General features: G+C 38.4%; 2 protein-coding genes across 2 annotated transcripts in view; one reads left to right on the forward strand and one right to left on the reverse strand.

Moving 5' to 3' along the window:
* LOC142339313 (activin receptor type-1-like) overlaps nt 1-22,653 on the forward strand; it is a 361,804-nt gene that overhangs the window by 258,030 nt on the left and 81,121 nt on the right. The gene's annotated exons all lie outside the window — the stretch shown is intronic.
* The window catches only part of LOC142340344 (uncharacterized), a 24,454-nt gene continuing 17,856 nt past the window's right edge, over nt 16,056-22,653 (reverse strand). The window contains exon 3 of the mRNA XM_075390919.1: nt 16,056-16,334. Coding sequence (XP_075247034.1) covers nt 16,056-16,334 — 279 coding nt within the window. The remainder of the gene's footprint in view (nt 16,335-22,653) is intronic.

A 22,653-nucleotide genomic window follows, 5' to 3' on the forward strand; every position in this document is an offset into this window, starting at 1 on the left:
ATAAAGAATGTTTCTCTTCAATTTTTTATTACACACTCACTTCTTTTTTGTCCACTTTATATTTTGGGCATGTGTTCATTTTCTGCAATGGTTAGGCTGTTTATGTTTCGCAATTTTGACACAATAAACAAGGTGAAATTATTTGAACAGTTGCAATTTTTGAACAAGAGTTGCAAATTTTAGCAAAAAAAAGAATTAATAGTAGAACACGTGTGATGAAGGCGCAAAAATAGGGGAGCAAGGTCATAACTAGGAGTTAGTAGTAATAACTTGGTAGAAATCTTTTATGTGAATTGAGTAAAGAACCTTGAAATTTGCTCTATTCATCTTCAAGGACAAGATGTGTTTTGAAAAGTAACGACGCCTTACAATGACACACTAATGGCACTGTAACCATAATAGCACTCCATAAGGACAACCCATTTTTCCTACCACAAACATTACTTACCCGTACGATGGTCAGCAAACACTAAATGCTATATCTGAACTAAGAGAAACAGAATTACTCAATTCACTCCTAAATTTTTCTGATCAGAACAGCAATAAGTGGAAAATACATGCTACTTGGTCGTTTTTTAGACATTGTCTCGAGTCTGTTTTTAGCACATTCTTGGCATACTTAGCTGGTCTTAGGACAGAAGTGACATTGATCAACTACCAATCTGATTTACTGACATTTAAACATTGGGTGCGATTCTTTTGCTTCGGGAGAGATTAACTGCGCCAACCGGCAATCCAATCAACAAAAATTGAAATTGCCCTTATCAAGTGTGAATTCTTCTCGAGTAAAATTCTTTTAACTATACTTAATACAATTTTTCCATTTATTTATTTTTCATCAATAAAACAACATTCATTGCAATTTTATTCAAGTGTTCCAAAAATCATTCGCAAATACAAAACTATTGAGAGTATTTGCAGTGTGCGTTAATTTTTTCCCATCCCTCAAATTGAAGATAAAAGCAAAACCATTCTTATAAAAAGAAGCCTTGTATTAAAAAATTTTTCCAGGAGAAAAACTAAATGACACCTTTGATGCTCGGAGATGATGAGCTGGAAATGATCAGCAATTTGGTACTTTAGATCCTTTGCCACTTATTTTTAATTGAATGAATTTTGCAAAAACTTTAATAGGAAAATAGAAATCAGAAATAAGACAAGTGTGTTAACAAGGAGGCTCGGTAATGTGCGTTCGCGCATAATGTTCCAACTCCACTCATCCAAATTTTTATTCATATTGTTAGAAAATAACTGATATATCTATTTAAAAAGTAGCTTTAAACTCAAAACACAAGAAAGCAAAAAGGAAACATACAGCCGCGAAAATGTCCAGAAGTCAAATAAATCTTATTAAAATTCGTGGCTAAAAGATAAAGCTACAAGGAGGACTCCATCCTGCTTCAAAGTATGCAACCCCTCTCCGTGCTGAGACTTCGCTGAAAGGTGACAAAAAAGATAAAAATTGACACAGCTCAGAAAGCCGCTAAATGTTTTCGAAAAGAAACAAAGTCATCACAACCAAAAACTTCCAACTAAAGAAAATAAAATAATTAACTTAATTAGCCGCCTAACCAGCCAATGGGGCCTGTCAATCATGGTGATATTAAGTCCACAGACTGCATATGACGATGCTAAATTTTGATTGGTTGAAAAAGACTTTTATAAATTCATACAGCACGCATTTTATTATCTTGAAATTCAGACAGACGATTGTGCTCAGTACAGTTCAGTTGCTTTCCATATTACTTGAATTGAAAAACTTGTAGCAGAAAAAGAGCGTTTTTACCGAACCCGCGCTTCAAATAGCACTTAGCAAAAACTTGCAATTAAAAGGCTTTATTAGAAAGGATATTGCAACGATAACTCTGTCTTCATACAATATAGTACTTGGCACTAGCACCTACATAGCTGCTTCTAAAAAGATAAAAAAGGAAGAAGCAAACAATAAGAAGAGAGTTATCATATGGCGACAGAGATGTCGAACGCTTACTTCTGTTAAAAAGAAAGAAAAATTTGCAACTCATGGAAATAGCCATTAACGGAACAACTTACAATCTTCGAATCATTAGAAAAACAAACACTGGAATCAGCCTTTATTTTACCGCACAAGAAGACAATCAAACCGACATCAAACGGATCCGTATTACAAAAAACTCAGAACTTTACAATTTCTTTCAAAACTACCGAATTCGAGAAATTAACCAAACCACAAGCACAAACCAACTTTACCCATTCAAAATTATTTGAGCATCAACCTCTTTGTTTTGCTAGCAAAGGAAAAAATACAACGCAAGCCACAACAGTCCTTCTATGACACTATTGGAAGGCTATCATCCTAGAAACCCGTTCGTATTCTTCAGCGACAAAACAATCGACAGAAAAGTAAGTAAAAAACTTGCAGCGAAGAACAAAAAAGACCAACCAAATAGCCTAAACTGCAAACTCTGTGACACAGCTAAATTGGAGAAGCGCACAAATTGCTCTTTCCACAGAAACACTTCAACAACAAACTGACTAAAAGAAAATGGCAGATCCAAGTCCGCCTCACGTACATCTGAAAAGGTTCTCAGGATTACCAAACGAAAACTGGCCTGAATTTGAAGGACTACTGAGAGCAAGCATTGCTGTATCTAGAATTCCTGAAGCGAACCACCAACGTGCAAGATATCTTCACCTACACTTAGCCGGTAATGCACTCAACTATTACCTTCGACTCGCCGAAAACACAAGAAACGATCTAGACGATTCGCTTGAACAACTACGCAACCGATATGCAGGAGCAGACCAAAGAAGAAACTTTGAGCTCGATCTGCAATCGAGAAAGTTTGATCCAGTGAAAGAACAACCAGATGACATCCTCACAGATCTGCAACGCCTCGCCAACCTCGCAATTGTGGACGATCCTGCAGCTCACATAGACCGCACTGACGAAAGAACAAGACGAATAAGAGAACAATTCATTCAAGGCATGCCCTTCAAGTACAAGAAAGTGTTGCTGAAAGAGAATGACAACATCACTGTAAACGAACTATGCGCTATCATCAAACGACGAGTCAGAATTGATCAGATAAAACCCGAACCACAATACACCACGGCATTCAATACACTAAACGCATCGGGAAACCCTGCTGTGGCCCAAGCCATAGAAAGCATAATGGCGGCAGGCATAGCATCAATGCAAGTAGCACAGCCACCGCATCAACGCGTGGAGAGTACTCAGTACCCTAGCTACAGAAGAGGAAATAACTACAGAGGCTACAACTACAACAGACAAACATACCAGTACAATGGAAACCAAAATGGCCGAGGATACAGTAACAACTACAACAGCAGAGGACGTAAACGTGGAAGCTTTCAGAGAGGTCGAGGAAATTATTCGAGAGGAAGGTCAAACTTCCAACAAAACGACCGAAGTAATGGACGTACCGAAAGATCTCCTACACCAATGAGGACATTTTGCAGAACATGTGCTAGCAATGAGCACACTGCCCGAGATTGTCCAGAACGTCAACCAGCATACCGCGATGGAAATATGCCATTCAATCAGCAATCAAAAAACTAAATAACTTGCATGTTTTTCTACAACATATACCAGATAGCATGACAAACTATAGCGAAAATTTATTTATGATACCTCTACAGTTCGAAACATTAATAATGAAAGCAGTAGCAGACACTGGAGCATTCAGTAGCGCCATGTCAAAGAAACATTTTGATAAAATAAGAAGAAACCTCTACCAAAAACCAGAAAAAACAAATCCTCCTGAAAGAAACGTTTCCACAGCTTTCCTACACCAATCACCTATTTTATTTACAGTCCAACTGACATTCAAAATTGGCCACTTACAATTTGAGGAACAGTTCATGGTGTTTGAAACACTTTCCGCTATCCTTCTTGGCTTTCCCTTCTTTGATAAAAATGAGATTATTATTGATGCCCACAACAGACTACTCCAAACACCAGAATTTACTTTTCAGCTAAATCTAATGCACATAAAAGGTAACAACAAACAAAAACGTCTCAACAGCCGAAAAAAAATCATGCTCAAAACCAAAACAACCTATACGCTCTCACCTGGGGAACAAAAATCCCTGGAACTAATCCCATCGGAGGAAACTGATGCACAAGAACAAATTGGACTCGTAGAGCCTACTGTCAAATTTGAAAAAATGGGCCTTGGTCTAACAAGCACGCTTGACAAACTTACAAAAAACAAAACAACCACCCTACTTGCAATCAATACAACAGAAGTTCCACTTCACATTAGACAAGACTCTCCAGTAGCAACATTCGAAATCATCACACCAGAGCAAGCACGCTACCTGATACCACTTGAACCAAAACTTTTCCCATCAAGCGACTCAAAGAAAACAATAAAGCAAATAGAAAAATCTATAGAGAGAACAGCAAAAGGCGAAATAAATCATATAACAATAAAACACGAAAACGGATTCTGGTTTCCGACCCCAGAAACCAATCCCGACACATCCAAGATGAGTGAAGTTGAAAAATGCATATATGACGAACTTGTTAAATTTAAAAATCTTGAAGCAATTCAACCACTCTCGAGAAACGAAGACAGGAAAACTTTTCTTAACGCATTCAAATGGAGTGACAGTGTACTCTCTGACAAAGATAAAGAAAGAACAGAACAGCTTCTAGTCGAATTCAATGACATATTCACAAGGCACCGCCTTGACATTGGCTACACTCACAAATTCTCAGTCAAATTGACACCAGACACAAACAGACCTGTATACTCAAAAACTCAAAGAATTTCAATCCATCTCAAAGACGATTTGCTTGTTGAACTAGCCCTTCTCTAGTACTACGGAGTCATAACAACGCTCCCCTTCAGCCGCTACTCATCTCCAATATTTGCAAAACGGAAGCCAAACGGGAAGCTCAAAATATTAGTAGATCTAAGAAAAATAAACCATCTCATTAGAAACGACTACAACAATAACAACTTCCCGATAGCTACACTAGCAGATGCAGGCACCCACTTAGCCGGCAAGAAACTCTTTTGCAAGATGGATGGCAGCCACGGCTACTTCTCTGTACCAATGGCAGATGAACAATCAGTACAGTTACTGGCCTTCAACTTCGCATCGAGAACATATGCTTTTCAAAGACTAGCCCAAGGACTAAGCAGAAGTGTCAGCGCCTTTAGCTCATTCATGCGTCAAAACCTGGACCCCGTGATAACAGCGGATAAATGCTTTCAGTACGTCGACGACATTGGCATCGGAGCACATGACACAAATGACATGTTGGAAAAACTTCGAGCAGTCTTTACATGCATCCGAGAATCAGGAATGAAACTCGCAACAGACAAATGCGCATTTGGACTCAGAGAAATACAATTCCTTGGTAATACGATAACCTCTGAGGGTCTCACACCAATTACACAGAAGATTACAACTTTTCTGAAAACATTCAGAATGCCGCGAAACCCAAAACAAGTCAAGCGAATGATCGGATTTTTTCAATTTTACAAAGCCTTTATCCCTGAACTTGCTGAAAAACTTTTACCGTTCTATCGTCTACTTAAGAAAGACACCAATTTCGTGATAGAAGAAGAACACCAAGTTATGCTGGAAAAGCTCACAAATGATCTAAGAACAGCCTGTGACCTTTCACTCAGATTACCCAAAGTTGACCAGCAATATGTAATAATGGCTGATGCATCCTTTTACGCAGCCGGATACGTACTGATGATAGAAGACTACACAACAAATGATGATAATCAGGAACTGAAAATTTATGCACCCGTCAGTTTTGGATCTAGAATTTTCCACCCAAACCAACTCAAACTTTCGATATATGCGAAAGAATTCCTCGCAGTTCACTTTGCCCTAGATACCTTTGCAAATATTATATGGGGATGTAAAAAACCAATTCTCATTTTGACAGACAACAGATCAGTAACCAGGTTCTTTCAAACAAAAATCATACCGCCAACACTTTGGAATGCTCTCGATCATGTACTCAGCTTCGACATCATACTGGGACACATACCCGGAAAAGCCAATTTAGCAGCGGACTATCTGTCGAGAATACACATAAACCCGAAAGAGAAGCTCGAGCTACGCATCAACTCACGCATACCGATGCACGAAATCGAAATCAACACAGCAGCAGATACACCTGACAATTCAATCAGTTATCTGAGCAGCTCAGAAAATGACGATACCCCCAAAATTATGAAAACATACTTACTTGAGAGAAAACAAACCAGCGGAGAAGATCCTATGAATGTTCGAGCTGACGTTCAACTGCAGATTCTTGCACCTGAAACGCAACAAATAAACGCCATGCATGAACAAAACCCATTGGATGAATTCATCACTCATGGGCACGGACCTTTAGACCTCCGTGCCGAACAACAACAAGACAAAGATATCAAACGGGTACTGCTCTGGTTTGAGAGAGGTTCACCGACTACAGGACAATATCTATCCAGTGACCTAAAAAAGTATCTCAAGCAGTTCCCAAGACTATCGATAACAGAAGGCGTCCTTCATCGCAAGTTCTATAACCACACTGGAAACCAATTTATTTAACAATATTGCGTCCCGTCGCACTTACAGAAGGAAGTACTCTACAGAATTCATAACAGTGTCTGGAGTGGCACAAAGGAGTCTCACTGACAATAGCAGAATTTAGAAAACGATTTTACTTCCCGAACTTCACTGAACGCCTAACAGAATATATCAGAAACTGTCTCACATGCTTGCAAACAAAACCAGCACCAACATCTGCATTGAAACCTCCATTACAACCACTTTCGTCTCTACAAAACTTCCCAGCAGACCTTTTACTAATAGATCTGGTGGGAAAGATGCACCCTTCTCCCTACACGTACATTCTCTCAGGTATTGACGTGTTCTCGAAGTACCTTTTCGCCACACCTCTTATGAAAGGCGACGCAGACATCGTAGCACGAGCCCTTGTCTCAATTTTTCTGAGACACTCCTACATTCCCTCAAGAATCATATGTGACCTTGGTACTGCGTTTACATCCGAACTAATGAGCGAACTAGCAAACCTATTGGAGGTAGAGCTCAAACATTGCACACTGAAACATGCGCAAACCATTGGCTTACTTGAAAGAAACCACGCACCGCTCAAACAAATCTTGAGAATTAACGAAAACCAAACTTCCTCGGACTGGCATAGATACGTTGACATTGCAGTATTCATACACAACACAACATTTGCACCAGCTCTTGGGTGCACGCCATCTGACGTCTTTCACGGCAGAACACCGATAAATCCTTTGGACCTCAGATTTCAGAATACAAAATTATGGGAGTCTCACCCAAAATACGACTGCATTAAAGAGCTACAAGACAAAACTACGGAGCTTTTCTCCAGCGTAAAAGACAACCTTATCTCGTCTTATCTGAAATATAAAAAGTACTATGACAGAAAAGCCAACGCCACACTACTAAAACCCAAATCATACTGCCTGATCCTTGACCCAAAAAGCACAACACAGGTAGCAGTGATGAATAAACAGCAAAGCAGGTGGATACCATTATACAGAGTAGAAAAAGTGCTCACGAATGCAAACTACATTGTACGCAAAACCAACACAAATTACACGCAATGTATCCATCGAATGAGACTTCGACCTGTGAAACCTCAATATCAAGTAGAAGACCTCGAACATGTAGACCCCGAAAACTTGAGCAGATCCCACCATAACAGAACAAGAGAGAGAACCACAGCTGTTCAACAACCAAGTCAGGCACCACATTAACGAAGACAACATGCAGCTACCCATAACAACACCAGATGCCCAGTCAGTTTCTTTCAACTCAAACATCCAAACAGCCAATTTTTCTTCTGAAGACCCGCCAATACAATTTCATGATATGACACACGAACCGACGTTTGACCAAGATGCATTCTTCCTGGAAGGCTCAGTTCCAAGCGCAAACACGCAAGAATCACCAGAATCAATTGATACAGGAAACTACGTCTTCTCAAACAACTCAAACTTCTTACCGTCCGACAGTCGTTTTGGCTCAAATCGACGATAAAACCTTCGCAGAAATGATCATCTGGCATTGGCCCGAGAAAACTCGCTATATAACCTCTTGCAACCATCAGAAAAAGCAAAGGAAGAACAGGTAAAAGTCATAACTTACTTCCCACTTGACAACATCCCAGACCCAAACCTGACAATTGATACAACAGAAACTGATCACGATGAGAGCATTGCAGACTCACAAGCGACAAGCGCACAGTCGCGAAACCAGAGTCTCAATGACTTCACGTTCGATTCATCTGAAAATCTTGGCGATCTATTTGGTGACGTTAATAGCCCCGTCTACACGCCCCCAATATTAGACACTACAGGCGAAACCTTCTACCGGACCACCTCGATCAACGATATTTACAACAATACAACCTCAAGCGATGATGTCCAACAACCGAGATCCGACGAGAAAAATGAGCACTCCCTTATAGGAGGCACCATTTCACAAATTGAAAATAACGAGAGTAATAGTGCTATTGCTCAACACGACAACCCCAGAACATCTTCACCACTTCCTCAAAGATTATCCAACAGAGAACTAGCGGACCTTGGCCCAACGCTTCAAAACAGACGAAGAATTGTTCCGCTAACACTTCACCGTCGGGAGATCAACGGAAACCTTCACCAAACTTTTGGCTTCGAAGATGACAGCCAATAGGAATTGAGCACCAATTCTCTATTATACATACACATTAAATACGTCACCAACCAATGAAAACACTCCAAAAAAATCCTAATTTAAAAGGAAAAAAGACACAGCTCAAATCATTTTCCAAAATTTTGTACCTCAAAATCGGTCGCACAAAGACTCACAAACAAACCTAGTTAGCAAAATGCTCAATATCGTACTATTTTTACTACAACTTTTACCCTTGATGAAAACGAACCAACCATCGGTGGCAACAAAAGATGGAGTATTATTCAACCTTCATCAGAAAATTCTATTGACAGAAAAATTTGTCAAAACTGAAATCCTGGTCCCCTACCCAATATATAACAAAACAGTGGAAGACAAACTGATCAACCTGACAAAAGAGATAGACAAAATGTGGACTTCAGAAAATTATGGATGCCCATTGAACTTCACAAATATGACTGACTCGACAGCAGGCCTCCACTGGATAGCGCAACAATCAATGATAGAAAACCAACAGGCCCAACACGACATTGTAAACTTCAAATTGGAAATGAACACACTACTAAGAGCAAACAGTCAAACTTCTACAACACTGCAAAGACAACCCCGCGGTGCGGCTGCCGCAGCAGCAGCAGCCGCAGTGCTTGGAATTGGAATAGGAACAGGCGACAAATGCTATGCTTCATCAAATCAGTGTTTGGAGGATGCGACAAAAGAGTGGCTAGAAACCAGAAAAACATCAGACAAGCAATGGCTTATCTTCAATACCTAACCGATCATGTTGAACAAATAACAATCCAAAACAATGAAAAATTCTATGTTGCATCAGGTGAACTGAAAGCCATCAAAGAAGCCCAGAACGAAATTATAGAGACACAAAACAGGAACTGGGAACTTGCTGAAGGACAATTCAAGGCGTTACGACAAAACGTGCACCACGTGAGAAACTACATCCAATACTTATACGTAAGAGAACAAATCAATCAACATAGTCTTGTACTTAGCAATATTTTTCAAGCAATACTTGCTAACATCAAAACATACCGATCGGCCCTTTATACGTTTCGAATCAACATACTGAATGCCTTGACGCCTCTCATGAATCAACTATTACCAATGTCATTAGTCCCAAGGGAGCAGTTGCATGAAATTCTTACGATTGTTCATTTGCAACAAAATGGACAACAGGATCGATTATCTCTAGCCGTACCAATCCAAGAGATTCTCTCGTACTATGAAACAAAATTAGTCACACAAGTCGAGGCAATTGACGCAGGTCTTATACTTACACTTGCAATTCCAATGGCTTCAAAAAGTACAGTTATGAACGTATTGCATGCCATTCTGATCCCAATGCCGGACGGGGATACGGGTAAAGCTTTAGTTTGGCGACTTGAAACCAAATACATGGCCGTCTCTGACGACGGAGAAGAACTAGCGTTTATCGATGAAGACGAGCTCGCAAATTGTATCGGATCCCAAAAATACGCAATATGCACCAAAGCCATTCCAACAGAACAGACTTATCAGTCCTGTATGGCTACTTTACTTTACCACGATGACGAGCTACTTGCATTGCAACGCTGTCAACTGGATGTAGTAGAATTGCCGTTGACTGAAAAAGCACGCAATCTCGGCTTCGGTCGTTGGTTAATAACATCGTCCAAAGACGATTATACACTCATCGAAAGCGCTGGTAATGGCAGCAATCCATTAGCAAGAATTGAGCATCCTGGGTGCAGAGTGTGTATCATCACACTGGGATGTGGAAAACAGCTTAGAGGACCAAATGTTCATCTTCGCTCAGATCTCACTGCTTGTGACACAGTACCGGCAATACGGTTAGATTTTCAATTACCAGATCCAATAAGTACACTCTTCAAACTACTGCCCCCATTGGATGAACTACCAAACTTCTCATCAAGATCTGAGGCACAAATTCAAATTCTTCAGCAAATTCAACCAGAGTTTAAACAAATGGAAACACGACGAACAAACAGCAAATCAATAGAACAAATGGCCGAACCAATTTTAGAAAGAATAAGAGCATTCAAGCCCGAACTCGAACACCGATTCGAACAGTACATACCATGGAAAATGTCTCTTCTTTTCGGATTTTTATCCTTCTTGATTAGCGTATTACTACATCTAACTTATTCGCATCTTTTACACAAATGGGCAAAACTTCACCGACGTTTCCCTTTCCGAATAACACACGAAGGACGGCGAAAAAAAACAAAACCAGTACAAGTTGTCGCATTGAATGACTATGAATACCTACAAGAACATCCAGAACATCCCCTGCACAAATGCTCACTAGTACTACCACTCGAAATTAAAACTGAGTTCGAAAACCAAAACGAAGAAAACATAAATAAACCCCGCACTCCTTACACATTCCTAAGAGACTACATTAGAAGACTAAAACGTAACGAAGAACCAACTGTCAAAATTGATCATGTCAACAGGCCTGCCGCACCGAGTCAGCCCATCTATACACATATACCAGAACACCAACCGATATCCCATTACGGAGCGTACCCTCTCAGAACAATCAATACAGGAAACGTTTAGAAAAAAAAAACCTGACCGGGACTCGAACCCTCAACTTCAGCATGAGAGTGCAGCGCGCTACCAACTGCGCTAAGTGGGACGGCCGCGTGGTCCGTAAAAACAGCTTATAAATCAAAAAAAGGAAAAAAAAATGTTAAATTTTTTTACACTTCCCCTCTTCTCTACCCCCTTACCCTTACCCTAGCTTACCCTTACACCCCTTTGCCCTTTCTCAGATTTTGCCACATTATGGAAGCACCGGGAACCCGCCGGGATTCGAACCCGGAACCCCAGCTCAACGGCCAGAGATACTAACCACCTAACTAAGTCACTTGTTAAAAGTTATCAATTACACTCACTTCTACTCTGCCGCAAATTAAAAATTTTGTGTTAGCAGTGAGCAAGGAAAACAAAACTTAAAAATAAAAATTTTTTTAAAAAAATTATTAATTAACAACATTTATAATAGCCCTAAATAAACCAGAGAGACCCATCCTCCATCTGGAAAGTACCTACCATCATATTTGCGAAAACTTAATTCAAAATTTTGATATTACTCGAGTATTAAACCGAAATTTTCATTACTTGCAATTATTCTTTGAGAAAAATCAACAAGGAAAAATTACAGAGCAATTCCCCTTAAACCTCCATTGTTAAAGGCGGGGATTTGCTCCCTACCTTTTTATCCAGCGACGAATTTATTTTTAAAAAGAATTTATACTGACGCACTAAACAACGGAGTAATAAGATGCAACTCCTAAAGGAAACTTATCAATTATCTGTCAAAGCGAGAAAAAGAAGGAAATCCATTAACCCGGAAGGCGAACTGTCCATCAATCACAATGACAGCCTATAATGGAACACTAATCAATCCAACCAGGGATAATTCCCCACAATCCCAATTAATCAAAATGTCAAATTTCCCCCACTTCCCCCGCAACACTATCAATCATTCAAACTACCTTCTGCCTGCTAACTACCAGCAACACTCTTCATTGCTAACTGTTCATTCTCTCAACCTATTACAATTTCTTCGCGGATAGAAACTTGGAATTTAATTCAAACAACTTAAACAATTTTCCTACAACTAAAATTTTACCTTTTGCACTATTTCAAACATTTTATAATGAATCCAGTATATCACTTCAGAATTAAAGTTGAACCGCGCATTAACACTACATTCAACGGCCAGCCAGCTTATATTACTGAATACAGCATAGCCTTTTTTACAGATCGTGAAGCAATAATTAGTATTAACATGCAACAGGACAATATTGTCAACAATATTTATTCAATTTCTTTTATCCCCCTTACAGTGAATGAGACATCAGCCGTATGGCAAACAATTCTACAATGCATACAATCGGGAAATAATTATATTAATGTGAATTTCTATCTTAATTCAGAAGGAGAACCAGTTGCAGTAGAACCATCGCAACCAACCATTTCTGAAAGTCCCGACAGACCTGACCCTACATCAGACCACAATTCAACTGAATTAAATTATATTCCAATTTCTCCCCCATCACCCATTCCATTCTCAGATGACTCCATGTAACTTTCCTCAAATATTTGCATTTCTATTCCATTAAAAATCTTATCTCATGTCTTATCCACCAACCCCAACTTTCACCACAATTGACCAATCAGAAGACACCGTTCCTTACATCTCTCCAATTCCAACCCAATTTCCACTTTATGCTTACTTTCTTACTGATTTTCATATAAAACTTGCAGTCTTTTCTGAATAGTTCATATTCCCCTGCAACACCTTATGCTTCTGGATTAACTTCTTGGATAATAATCAAGACAAAAAAAATCAATTTGGAACCAGATCATCCAAATTTTCTTACCATTTTGAATTTCTTACAAAACACCAAAGAAGAATTTTTAGAAGGCGAATTTGACCTGTAATTTCTTTTTTTTAAAAAAACCATATTTACTTTTTCTTTCCCTGATATTTCCAAATCTCAAAACCTAGCAATTCTGAATTTTCTTAAAAATCATGACAAGCATCTGGGACCAAATCCGAAATTACGTCGGCCCAGAAGACATCGCCCCAAAATTACACACGAACCACAACATCAACGTTTGCGTGAAAGTAGGAATCCAATACAGGGAATGTTTTTTCAATGAATATGTCATATTACAAAATGTATAAGAAGACTTGCATAAACTTCTTTAATTTTTTTTATTATTCGAAATATTTTTTTTAAATCTTTTCTCTCATGAGTCGCAATTAATTTAATGTAGTACTTATTTTATAAACACCGCAAATTATTCAATTGTAACGCCTCCTCTTCTTATTTTTAATTTCTTACCAATTTATTTTTTTTACTTCTGACCAAAAAAAAAATTACTCGTGAGTCATAACTCGTGAGCACAATGAGCAAGCATCCCTAACATAGCAAACTATTATTCACCAATCTATTCCCAACCATTATCAACAAAAATTAACAACCCACCTTGCTATCACTTCGAAGGGCACGCGATTGAAAGTCAAAATATTAATTGCTTACACTACATACGACTGTGCAAAATAACGACCCAAAAAACTCACGAAACATCTTTTTTTTTTCAAAACAACACCAAACTAACACAGACAGGACCCTTACCGATTGCCCAGTATCAACAAAAAATAATCCTTTCAAAATACGTTGAAAGGGCACGGGCTTGAAATAATAAAACCTCAAAAAAAAGTTTAAAAAAAACCTGGCAGTATAGTTCCAACCCTTAAAAAAATGTAAATTAAAGTCGAGCAACTCACTTATTCCATTGAAGGATCCTTTGGAGGAAGAAACGAATACACAATATTCTCGTTCTCGTTCGATTGCGTTTTCGTTTCCCGTTTCCTACCCCATTTTCTTCGATTACCTCGTTTGTTATTTGTTTTTAAAATCAGACCACTATTAGCGAAACTTTGCACATGCTCAGTCACATCACTAGCACCACCAGTTGATACTTCTCTTTCTTTCGCCCAGTCTAACACTGCCTTTTTATTTTTATTTGATATTACAATTCTTTTTACCGCACCTTTACGCACACCATAAGCAAACGATCCCAAAGTCCGATCAACAACAACTTGATTCGATTGATCACGCGCCTCCCAGCCCGTCACTAACGACAAACCTTTTGTAAAAGTTAAAACAACATGCGCACACAACGAAGGCTGGCACAACACATTATCTTTCGTCGGAATGAAAAACCAAACATCCTTTCCCAAACCACTTGCAGAAGGACCCCTCTTAATTAAATCCATAAAATATTGCGGAGTACCCATAACATTATTAAAATCCCTTGATGTCTGATAACTTCCACAAATCAGAAACAATTTTTCACCACACGGCGTTTTCGAAACACTATCATTACCCCCAATCTCAACATGTGCCGCCGTCCACCACTCATTCCATTGTACCATGGCATCTCTCCTTACACCAGTAAAACCATCAGGCAAAACACCACTCATCAAACCATCCACACAAAACGTCCAACCTATTGAATTACACAAACCAGCATACGACCCAACTTCTTGATACAACCTGCTATCACCACTCTCCAACTTTAATTTACTAACATAATTATACACATCGCCCTGATCTTTACAGCCCCGGAACACTTCTACTAAACTTTCTTGTAATCCCACAATTTCTTCATTATTTATTGCCAATGGTACCTTTGGCCAACCATTCTCTCCAACCAGTCCCCCTCTACCTTCTATAGTTAACTTATTCTTTAAGGAGTTCCAACTATTTATACCCCGCCCATCGACTGTTTCCACTTCTTTCCATCCGAGACTTATTAATTTTTTCCGATCGTAGTACTGATGTTTGAACTCGTTCATTTCGATTAGCAAATCTTGTCTGCCTCGTGTCGTTCTAAACACGATAATTCTGTTAAAAAAAAGATTAATGCTAGCCTATGAAATCCTAAATTGTTATAAGTAATTAACGAACCTTTTAGTGTCCATATTTTGATAAAATAGAATATTCCGTTTCTTCGTTATTATAATCGTTTTTGCAAAGCTTCGATAAAAGATCCAATAGTCGATGAGTAACGCCGCTATTAAAGTTTGACCTCTCCGCAGTAAACGTATTCTGAATAACTTGATCAATAGAGCAGTCAATCACACTGTTCTCAATTTACTTTCCTCCAAAACTTCCATTAGTGACTGTCAATTACTGCCATACCGAGGGAATTACTTCCGAAAACTCCATTAGTGACTGTCATTTACTGCCATGCCGAGGGATTTACTTCATTACTTTACTCTCCTGACAACGTGGAGCAAATGGAACTGCCACACTTGACAGATCACTACTACATTAATCTTCCTGGGAAAAATGCAAATAAACCCGAAGAGATTATCAAACAACTGTCATACTGATACAAAATCTAATGAACGGCCTCCCACTCTAACCTTACTCAGAAAAAAAAGAAACTATTCATCACTTTATCTATTCAGTCCCACTTTCATTGTTAACAGCGAAGAAAACAGTAGCAGAGAAAATGAACTATCAGCCTGACCCCCCACAACTCTTCTCCTTCGACGGGAGGCTCGCCCTGCTTATAAAAATGGGCATACCACAGACGCCCATTTACCGCACTTACGTGCAAATTACCTACGTGTGGCAGGGCGAGCCCACGAACCTGGACGTACTCAGAAAAACAGCCCTCATTCCTAGACAAAGCAGCCTTATGCCTCATTTAAGGAGAGTTGTGGGCGGTCAGGAGGCCCTTAATTTACGAATCGAGCCTCATCACTACGTCATCCGACATTTTTAATCTATTTTTATACAACACTGCACGTCTCTATTTTTCTACTGCATGCTTACTACGCCTGCCACGACCAACACGAACATCATTGAAACACTTGGCAAGAATCGAGGACACAAATCTTCAATCCCACCATCACCAACTGGACACATATGGCTCCGATATGGCACGAAACTCACATCCACTTGGCCAACGCGGAATGTAGTATTCTTTTCACAACATACAGCGGTCGCGTTCCCCAGCTCAATTTCTTCGCATACATCAGACGACAAAACAAGAGGCCACAAAAGAGCAAACAGACAGTAAACTTTCAGCATTTTGATCTGGAATACTCAATAAAAACTTAGAACAAACCACTATTGATGTTGCTTTCCATTTATACTTAATTAGCCCAGTAAATCCCTTGACTTTGACAATACCACTAATCAAGACCCACTTGGCACAGCACACTAGGCAACCCTGTTTATAATCATAAGATTAAAGGTTCGAAACCCATCGCCTCCGCTTTTTCTAAAGAGCCGTAATATGACGATGCTAAATTTTGATTGGTTGAAAAAGACTTTTATAAATTCATACAGCACGCATTTTATTATCTTGAAATTCAGACAGACGATTGTGCTCAGTACAGTTCAGTTGCTTTCCATATTACTTGAATTGAAAAACTTGTAGCAGAAAAAGAGCGTTTTTACCGAACCCGCGCTTCGAATAGCACTTAGCAAAAACTTGCAATTAAAAGCCTTTATTAGAAAGGATATTGCAACGATAACTCTGTCTTCATACAATATAGTACTTGGCACTAGCACCTACATAGCTGCTTCTAAAAAGATAAAAAAGGAAGAAGCAAACAATAAGAAGAGAGTTATCATACTGCAAAAGGACATCGATTACAAGCAGAATTCAAAACTTCACATCAACACTATTTTTGCTAGCTATCTGTCTTTCTCACTCTCTCATTATCTCTCTATTTGCTGATACTACGCTGCAAGGTGACAAGAGCAGGATAAAATGTGGCAATGCTTACAGAATCCTAAAGTCATAACAACCATAAGCTTTCAACTAAAACATAAAATGACTAACTTGCAACGGCCTAAGAGGCCAATTGGACTTTTCATTAGTGAAATTAAGTCAAAAGGAAGCAAAAAAACAACAAATACAGGCACGAATCAATTTTACGCAAATAAAGTTTTGAAGCAAAAATTGTTAAAGATTTTTGCTGAACCAACAGTATATGATTCAGCTTTATTTGAACGTAACTTTGGTCTGTTAATATTTGCCTTCTTATTTGAAACCAGTCTGGTTCGTAATTAACATTTAAAAAAAAAACAAAAAAATTTTCCGAAAAAAAGGACAGCTCCCCATTATAATCCAAAATTCAATTTTTTTGAATTTTGAGAAAACGCAATTTAACAATAACTTGCCCTGCTATTGACACATGTCAATAAATGCGTAATTGCTCAAAATGTTTCACAATATCTCAATTGACAAAAGTACTCCTTATATCAAAAGTAAATAATTAATTTGGGATCATTATCAAAAGCTAAAATTAGTTTTTATCTGAAAGCTATAGACTATTACATTAACTGCTCCATAGATAGCAAATTAGACTTTTGATATTTCCTGCTGAGCCATGAGACTACAAAAAGAACAACAATGCTTGCAAAACTTAAAAAATCGCCAAAAATTTAGGAGAATATTTTATCTGAGTCTTGAAAGCCGTGAGCTTAACTCAGAAGTCATGATCTTTAATGAATGATTCTCATTTGATCATGGTTTCTCATTAATTGAATCATTAAAGGAAAAGTGGTTTGTTTGTAATTGGGATTTTAAAAAAGCAGAAAAAGTTTGAAAAGGACACAGCAAAACACAATCGGAATCATTTGCATTGCAGAAACAACCATTGAGAACAAAACTGTTCTTTCTATCGTTTTGCGGCTGCTGGAAAACGTAATTGTTCCCAGTAATTTTATAACAGATTTTTTGGCCGACAAAAATTTTAGTAAATGGACATATTATGCAACTTTTTTAAATATCGATTTAAATAAGCAAAGAAACCTCAAAGCTTTTAGTTCCAGAAAACTTTTTTCAGAACCAGAGCTGCTGATAGCCCCTAATTGAGCAAGCAAATATGATTTCAGTAGTTTTGGCAGTGCTACATGGCAATTTGGTCAATGTTGTCTAAAGAAGCACAATTGGTACCAAATTTCATGAAAAAAATGAAATAATGCTGAATTTTCATAAATTTAGCCAAACTTTGAGCCAATAAGAGTCAGTTCAAATAATTCGGCATTTCTCTTTTCTCTTTAAATGTAAAAACAAAGTCACTTTCGCTGACAATTTTTTTTAGCAAAATCGATACAAATTTTACAAAGAATTACGAAAATTGTGAACAAAACAGCGCAATTGAGGCTTACGATCACACAATTTAAATCCTGCGTAAATCCCCGGCAAAACCAAATTTCGAAAAATCTTTTTGTTTGAATTATACGCCTGGCAAGCTTTCTAATGATACTACTTATAACACTGAATATGTCAACCGGCCAAAATTGGCCGAACAAAAAAAACGCGATTGAGCATATCCTCTACTAAAGTGGGTCGGAACAATTAATTTAAAACAAATACTTAATGTAGTCAATGATCGATCAAATGACTGAATTTAACTGAACACAAAAATTATACTGCGTTTGGTTTTCTGTAGAACAAAAAATCTAAACTGCCGATTTTGGGATGCATTTTGAGACAGAGAGAAGGAGAGCGACAGAGAGAGAGAGAGAGAGAGAGAGAGAGAGAGAGAGAGAGAGAGAGAGAGAAAGAAAGATTTTGTTTCTGTTCGTCGCAAAAATTTTTTTTGGATACGCTAAGAAAGATCCTGGCAAAAGAAGGAGGAGAGTCAAATATAATAACTTGGAATGGAATTAATAAGGAATTTCATAAAAGGTACCAAAATTTTTACTATTAAATTAATATATGAGGCAACGCGTCAGAAAAATTGGATGAAGGAGCCGTTTATTAAATTATTTAGATGTTTCTGATGGAGATAGCATTTTGAAACCAATTTTTGAATTGAAAGAGCCTGCTTTTTGAATTTTCTTTTCAAAAACTTTTTTCAAATCAATCAGGTTGAGATCATAGGCGAAAATGACCTCTGATTAGACTGTCACCGACCAAATTAATCTTTGGTCACACCGTTGCTGACCGATGTTACCTGTGCTTGGCTGAGAGGAATTGCTTTGCGGGATTTTTCTCTCGCGGGCTTTTTTCCTCCACTCAAGTGAGTTCAACGCCACCTGAGATTACCAAAAGTTTAGCTCGACGTTGTTTGAGCGTTCTCAAGCGTACTCGTTGTAAATTTTTTGACCAGACTTACCAGCGTTCCACGATGAGGTTGTGCCGCGACCAACAGTGTCTCAAATCAGATTCAAGTGTGCTCGAAATTGTCGCTGATTAGACCCAATTAAGCTCAAAATTGCCTGATTAGAATAGCCTTAACAATGGTCAATTCTTTTGGTATCAATTTGTTATATTTTTTGCATTTCAACAAAACGCTGAGAGTTTTGTTTGTATGTCATTGTTGCAAGATGGCGACACAACAGCTGGAACGGGGCAAATTTCTACTTAAAAAAAAACTTCTCAACAGTTGTTGCAACCAAATTTTTAGGGTACTGACTCTGGTTAGCGGCTTGACACCTTTTTTTTTACCAGAGCCAATAGAGTCCAAAAAGAGAGTTTTTATCAAGCTGCGTCTCTGTCGTTGGCTATTGGTAAAGCAATTCCTCTCAGCCAAGCTTTTTGGCAAAACATTTAGCTCTGATGATACCTACATTTATTCAAATGTGTTTGTCGGACCCACTAGTGTAACTGTCGCTAATCAAATTTAAATTTCGAAACGGCCTCTGATCAGTTTATTTTGCATCTTCAGGTCTACCAGGACCTGGAGATTTTGAGTGCAAAGTTGACACTTGTACGGTCGAGGGAGTCTGATCACAAGTGTCTCTAGAAAAAATTAAATTTGACTTATTATAGTTTTCAGTTTCCACCAGGGCTCAGTAGCAATATGGCAATAGAAGTAACAAAATGGTGGCAAAATTGTTGCAGCTGTAAAAGAAAAGAACGTTTAGCAATGCATGGGATCAGTTTTTGTTCCAAGTGTTTGAGGTAATCAAACAAAAATCAGAAGAAAACAAATTTGCAGGACAAGGTCGAACAAATAGGCGGAAATTGGCCGGGCGCACTTTTAATTTAGTTATTCGGTTGATACCTGGGGAATGTAAATAAGAGGCGTAGGTTGTCGTGGTGTTAATGAAGGGAAATATGATGACGATGAATAAATGCGACTTTTGCACGCTGGCTGAACACTTTGGTACAATAAGCATTTCTGCCAAACGTGATGCCTCATTAAGCATGAATAAAGGGAACAGCAGGTGAATCGAATTCATTGATCGGCGCCCGTCTGGCCGAATTCTTCCAAAGCCGAAAGAATTCGTGTCAAGTTTGCTCAGACAATCTAGAACCGTTTTTCTTGTAACGATTATTTAGCAAAACTATCATAAAATCGTTGTAAAATTTATTGTGAGAATGCTCCATGATCAAACTTGATCTCAATAAAAATTGCGCTTTTAACTATTGATTTAAGACCATCCATTTTTTACCCAAATATACATGTAAATTGACGAGGTCAACAAATATTGACAGCTTCAAAGGCCACATAATATTGAATCATAATTTAAGGCCTGGAATTACTAACCTTTTTTCTGATTACGAATCATCTATACAACGAACTCTGTTGGAGGGTTCTGCTTAATGCTCGTTGCCACTTATTAAAATCTGGTCTGTAAAAGCACTGGGATCGATTTTTGGACTAAATGCATACCAACTGACAATTTATCCTCTTTTCCATTATAAATCGGGATGCCACTTATGACGTATCATAATTGGGAATAAATTTGTTCACTTTACGCTCACCTATCGATCTAGCTCTCTCTCCCTGTGAATAAATAATTTCTCTTCATTTTATGCCAGCATAATAATATGCATCAGTCACACATCAGTAAATGCTCGAAAATGGATGATAATTTAGGATTGCTAGAAAACCACGTGACGGCAAAATGCCCGAGAAAAATCTACTCTTATGTCAAGTATCTAAGTAACAGTTAGAGAACTAATTTTGCATGCACGAGTTTATTAGTGTACCGGGCAGAGATGAGACGAGGGGAAGCCGAATTGAAACGTCGCCGGGCACTAATCAATGAGGGATCGAAACCAGTTCTCTATTTGTTTTAGGCCTCCTATCGAATTAGGCGAAAAGGAGTCATTTCTCAAAAAAAAACATTTTTGATAACTTCTGAGGAAAGCAGCTGGAAAAAACTGTTTTGCTAAACGGAGAAATTTACAAACGAAGAAGTTCAACTTAGCAAGTCTCTGCTTTATTAAGAGAGAAGAATCAAAAGCAAAAGAATTGCAATTAATTAAAATGGCGGTGACAAGATCAATGTTTTCATGTATACATATAGAAAGTGTAGATTCTGCTTTAGATGGAGGAAAAGCAAATTCCACCTTGGATTAATAAACAACCAGCAATTGGACAATGAGAGACGGATTGCGTAGGGAGGAGACGCATATTCGAGCATTCGAGGGGTAAACAGCTTCAGGAATGAGCTCGTTGCCTATAAGCGCAAAATTCAAAGAGCACTGGAGCGATGCAGGGCACGGGAATGATCACTGCTGGAGGAATTGTCCCTCTTGGAACGAATGGAGGTTATAATTGAGGAACTCGGATTGTCGTCAGGCGACGAAAACTGATAACTATGATTAATTAATCGAAGCGCATTGTTCAAATGTATGCACGTTTTTTTTTATAACTATTGAGAGATATTGCCATCATTCGGGTGTACGATGCGAAAAGAGGTGGGAGTGTAGACCGCATAAAATTGAGCCGGATTTAACTCTGTACATACGTAGGCTCTTTGGAAATTGTGTGATTAGGACAATCTATTTAAGATGATTACACCGCGGTTAAGTTGGACAAATTGAAGCCCCTCGTGAAAATATAGCCGGCAGATTGCCGGAAAATAGCCGCGATAGACGCTCGTGGCCTTCCAGGAATTGAAACACCTAAAGAAATAAGATAGACAGATCGACCACCAGTCCTTCAATAGACCACTAGACTTTTCGGGTTAGCTTCGGACTGTCAATTTTTGACACATACGTTCTATAAGGAAAACGCCCTTAAAGAGCTATTTCAAAATTGATATTCGAAATCAAAAACTCAAGACTAATAATCACAAATTAGGGCATATAAGATTGGCACAACTTAGATGCACACTATTAACTAGTAAATCTTCATTAAAAATTAAAGTTCCATTAGTGAGTTCAGAAGTCAATTTTTTGAGTGAGGTAAGTCACTAAGTCACGCAATTGACCTTAAAGTAGAAACAACGTCACGTACACAAATTTTAACTGCAAAGCAATAGAAGTCACTGAAGTCAATTCCATGAAGTCAATTCCAAGAAGTCAGGTCGTAAGAATCATCGATGGAGACGACGAATTAAAAAACATAGCCGGTAGAATACCGGAAACGAATCGAATCGTCGTGCAAAATATCTGTATTTCAACTGGGACAAAATCAGAATATCGAAAAAACACTAG

This window comes from Convolutriloba macropyga, chromosome 5 (genome assembly GCF_964194025.1).
Source record: "Convolutriloba macropyga chromosome 5, txConMacr16.3, whole genome shotgun sequence".
NCBI lineage: Eukaryota > Metazoa > Xenacoelomorpha > Acoela > Convolutidae > Convolutriloba > Convolutriloba macropyga.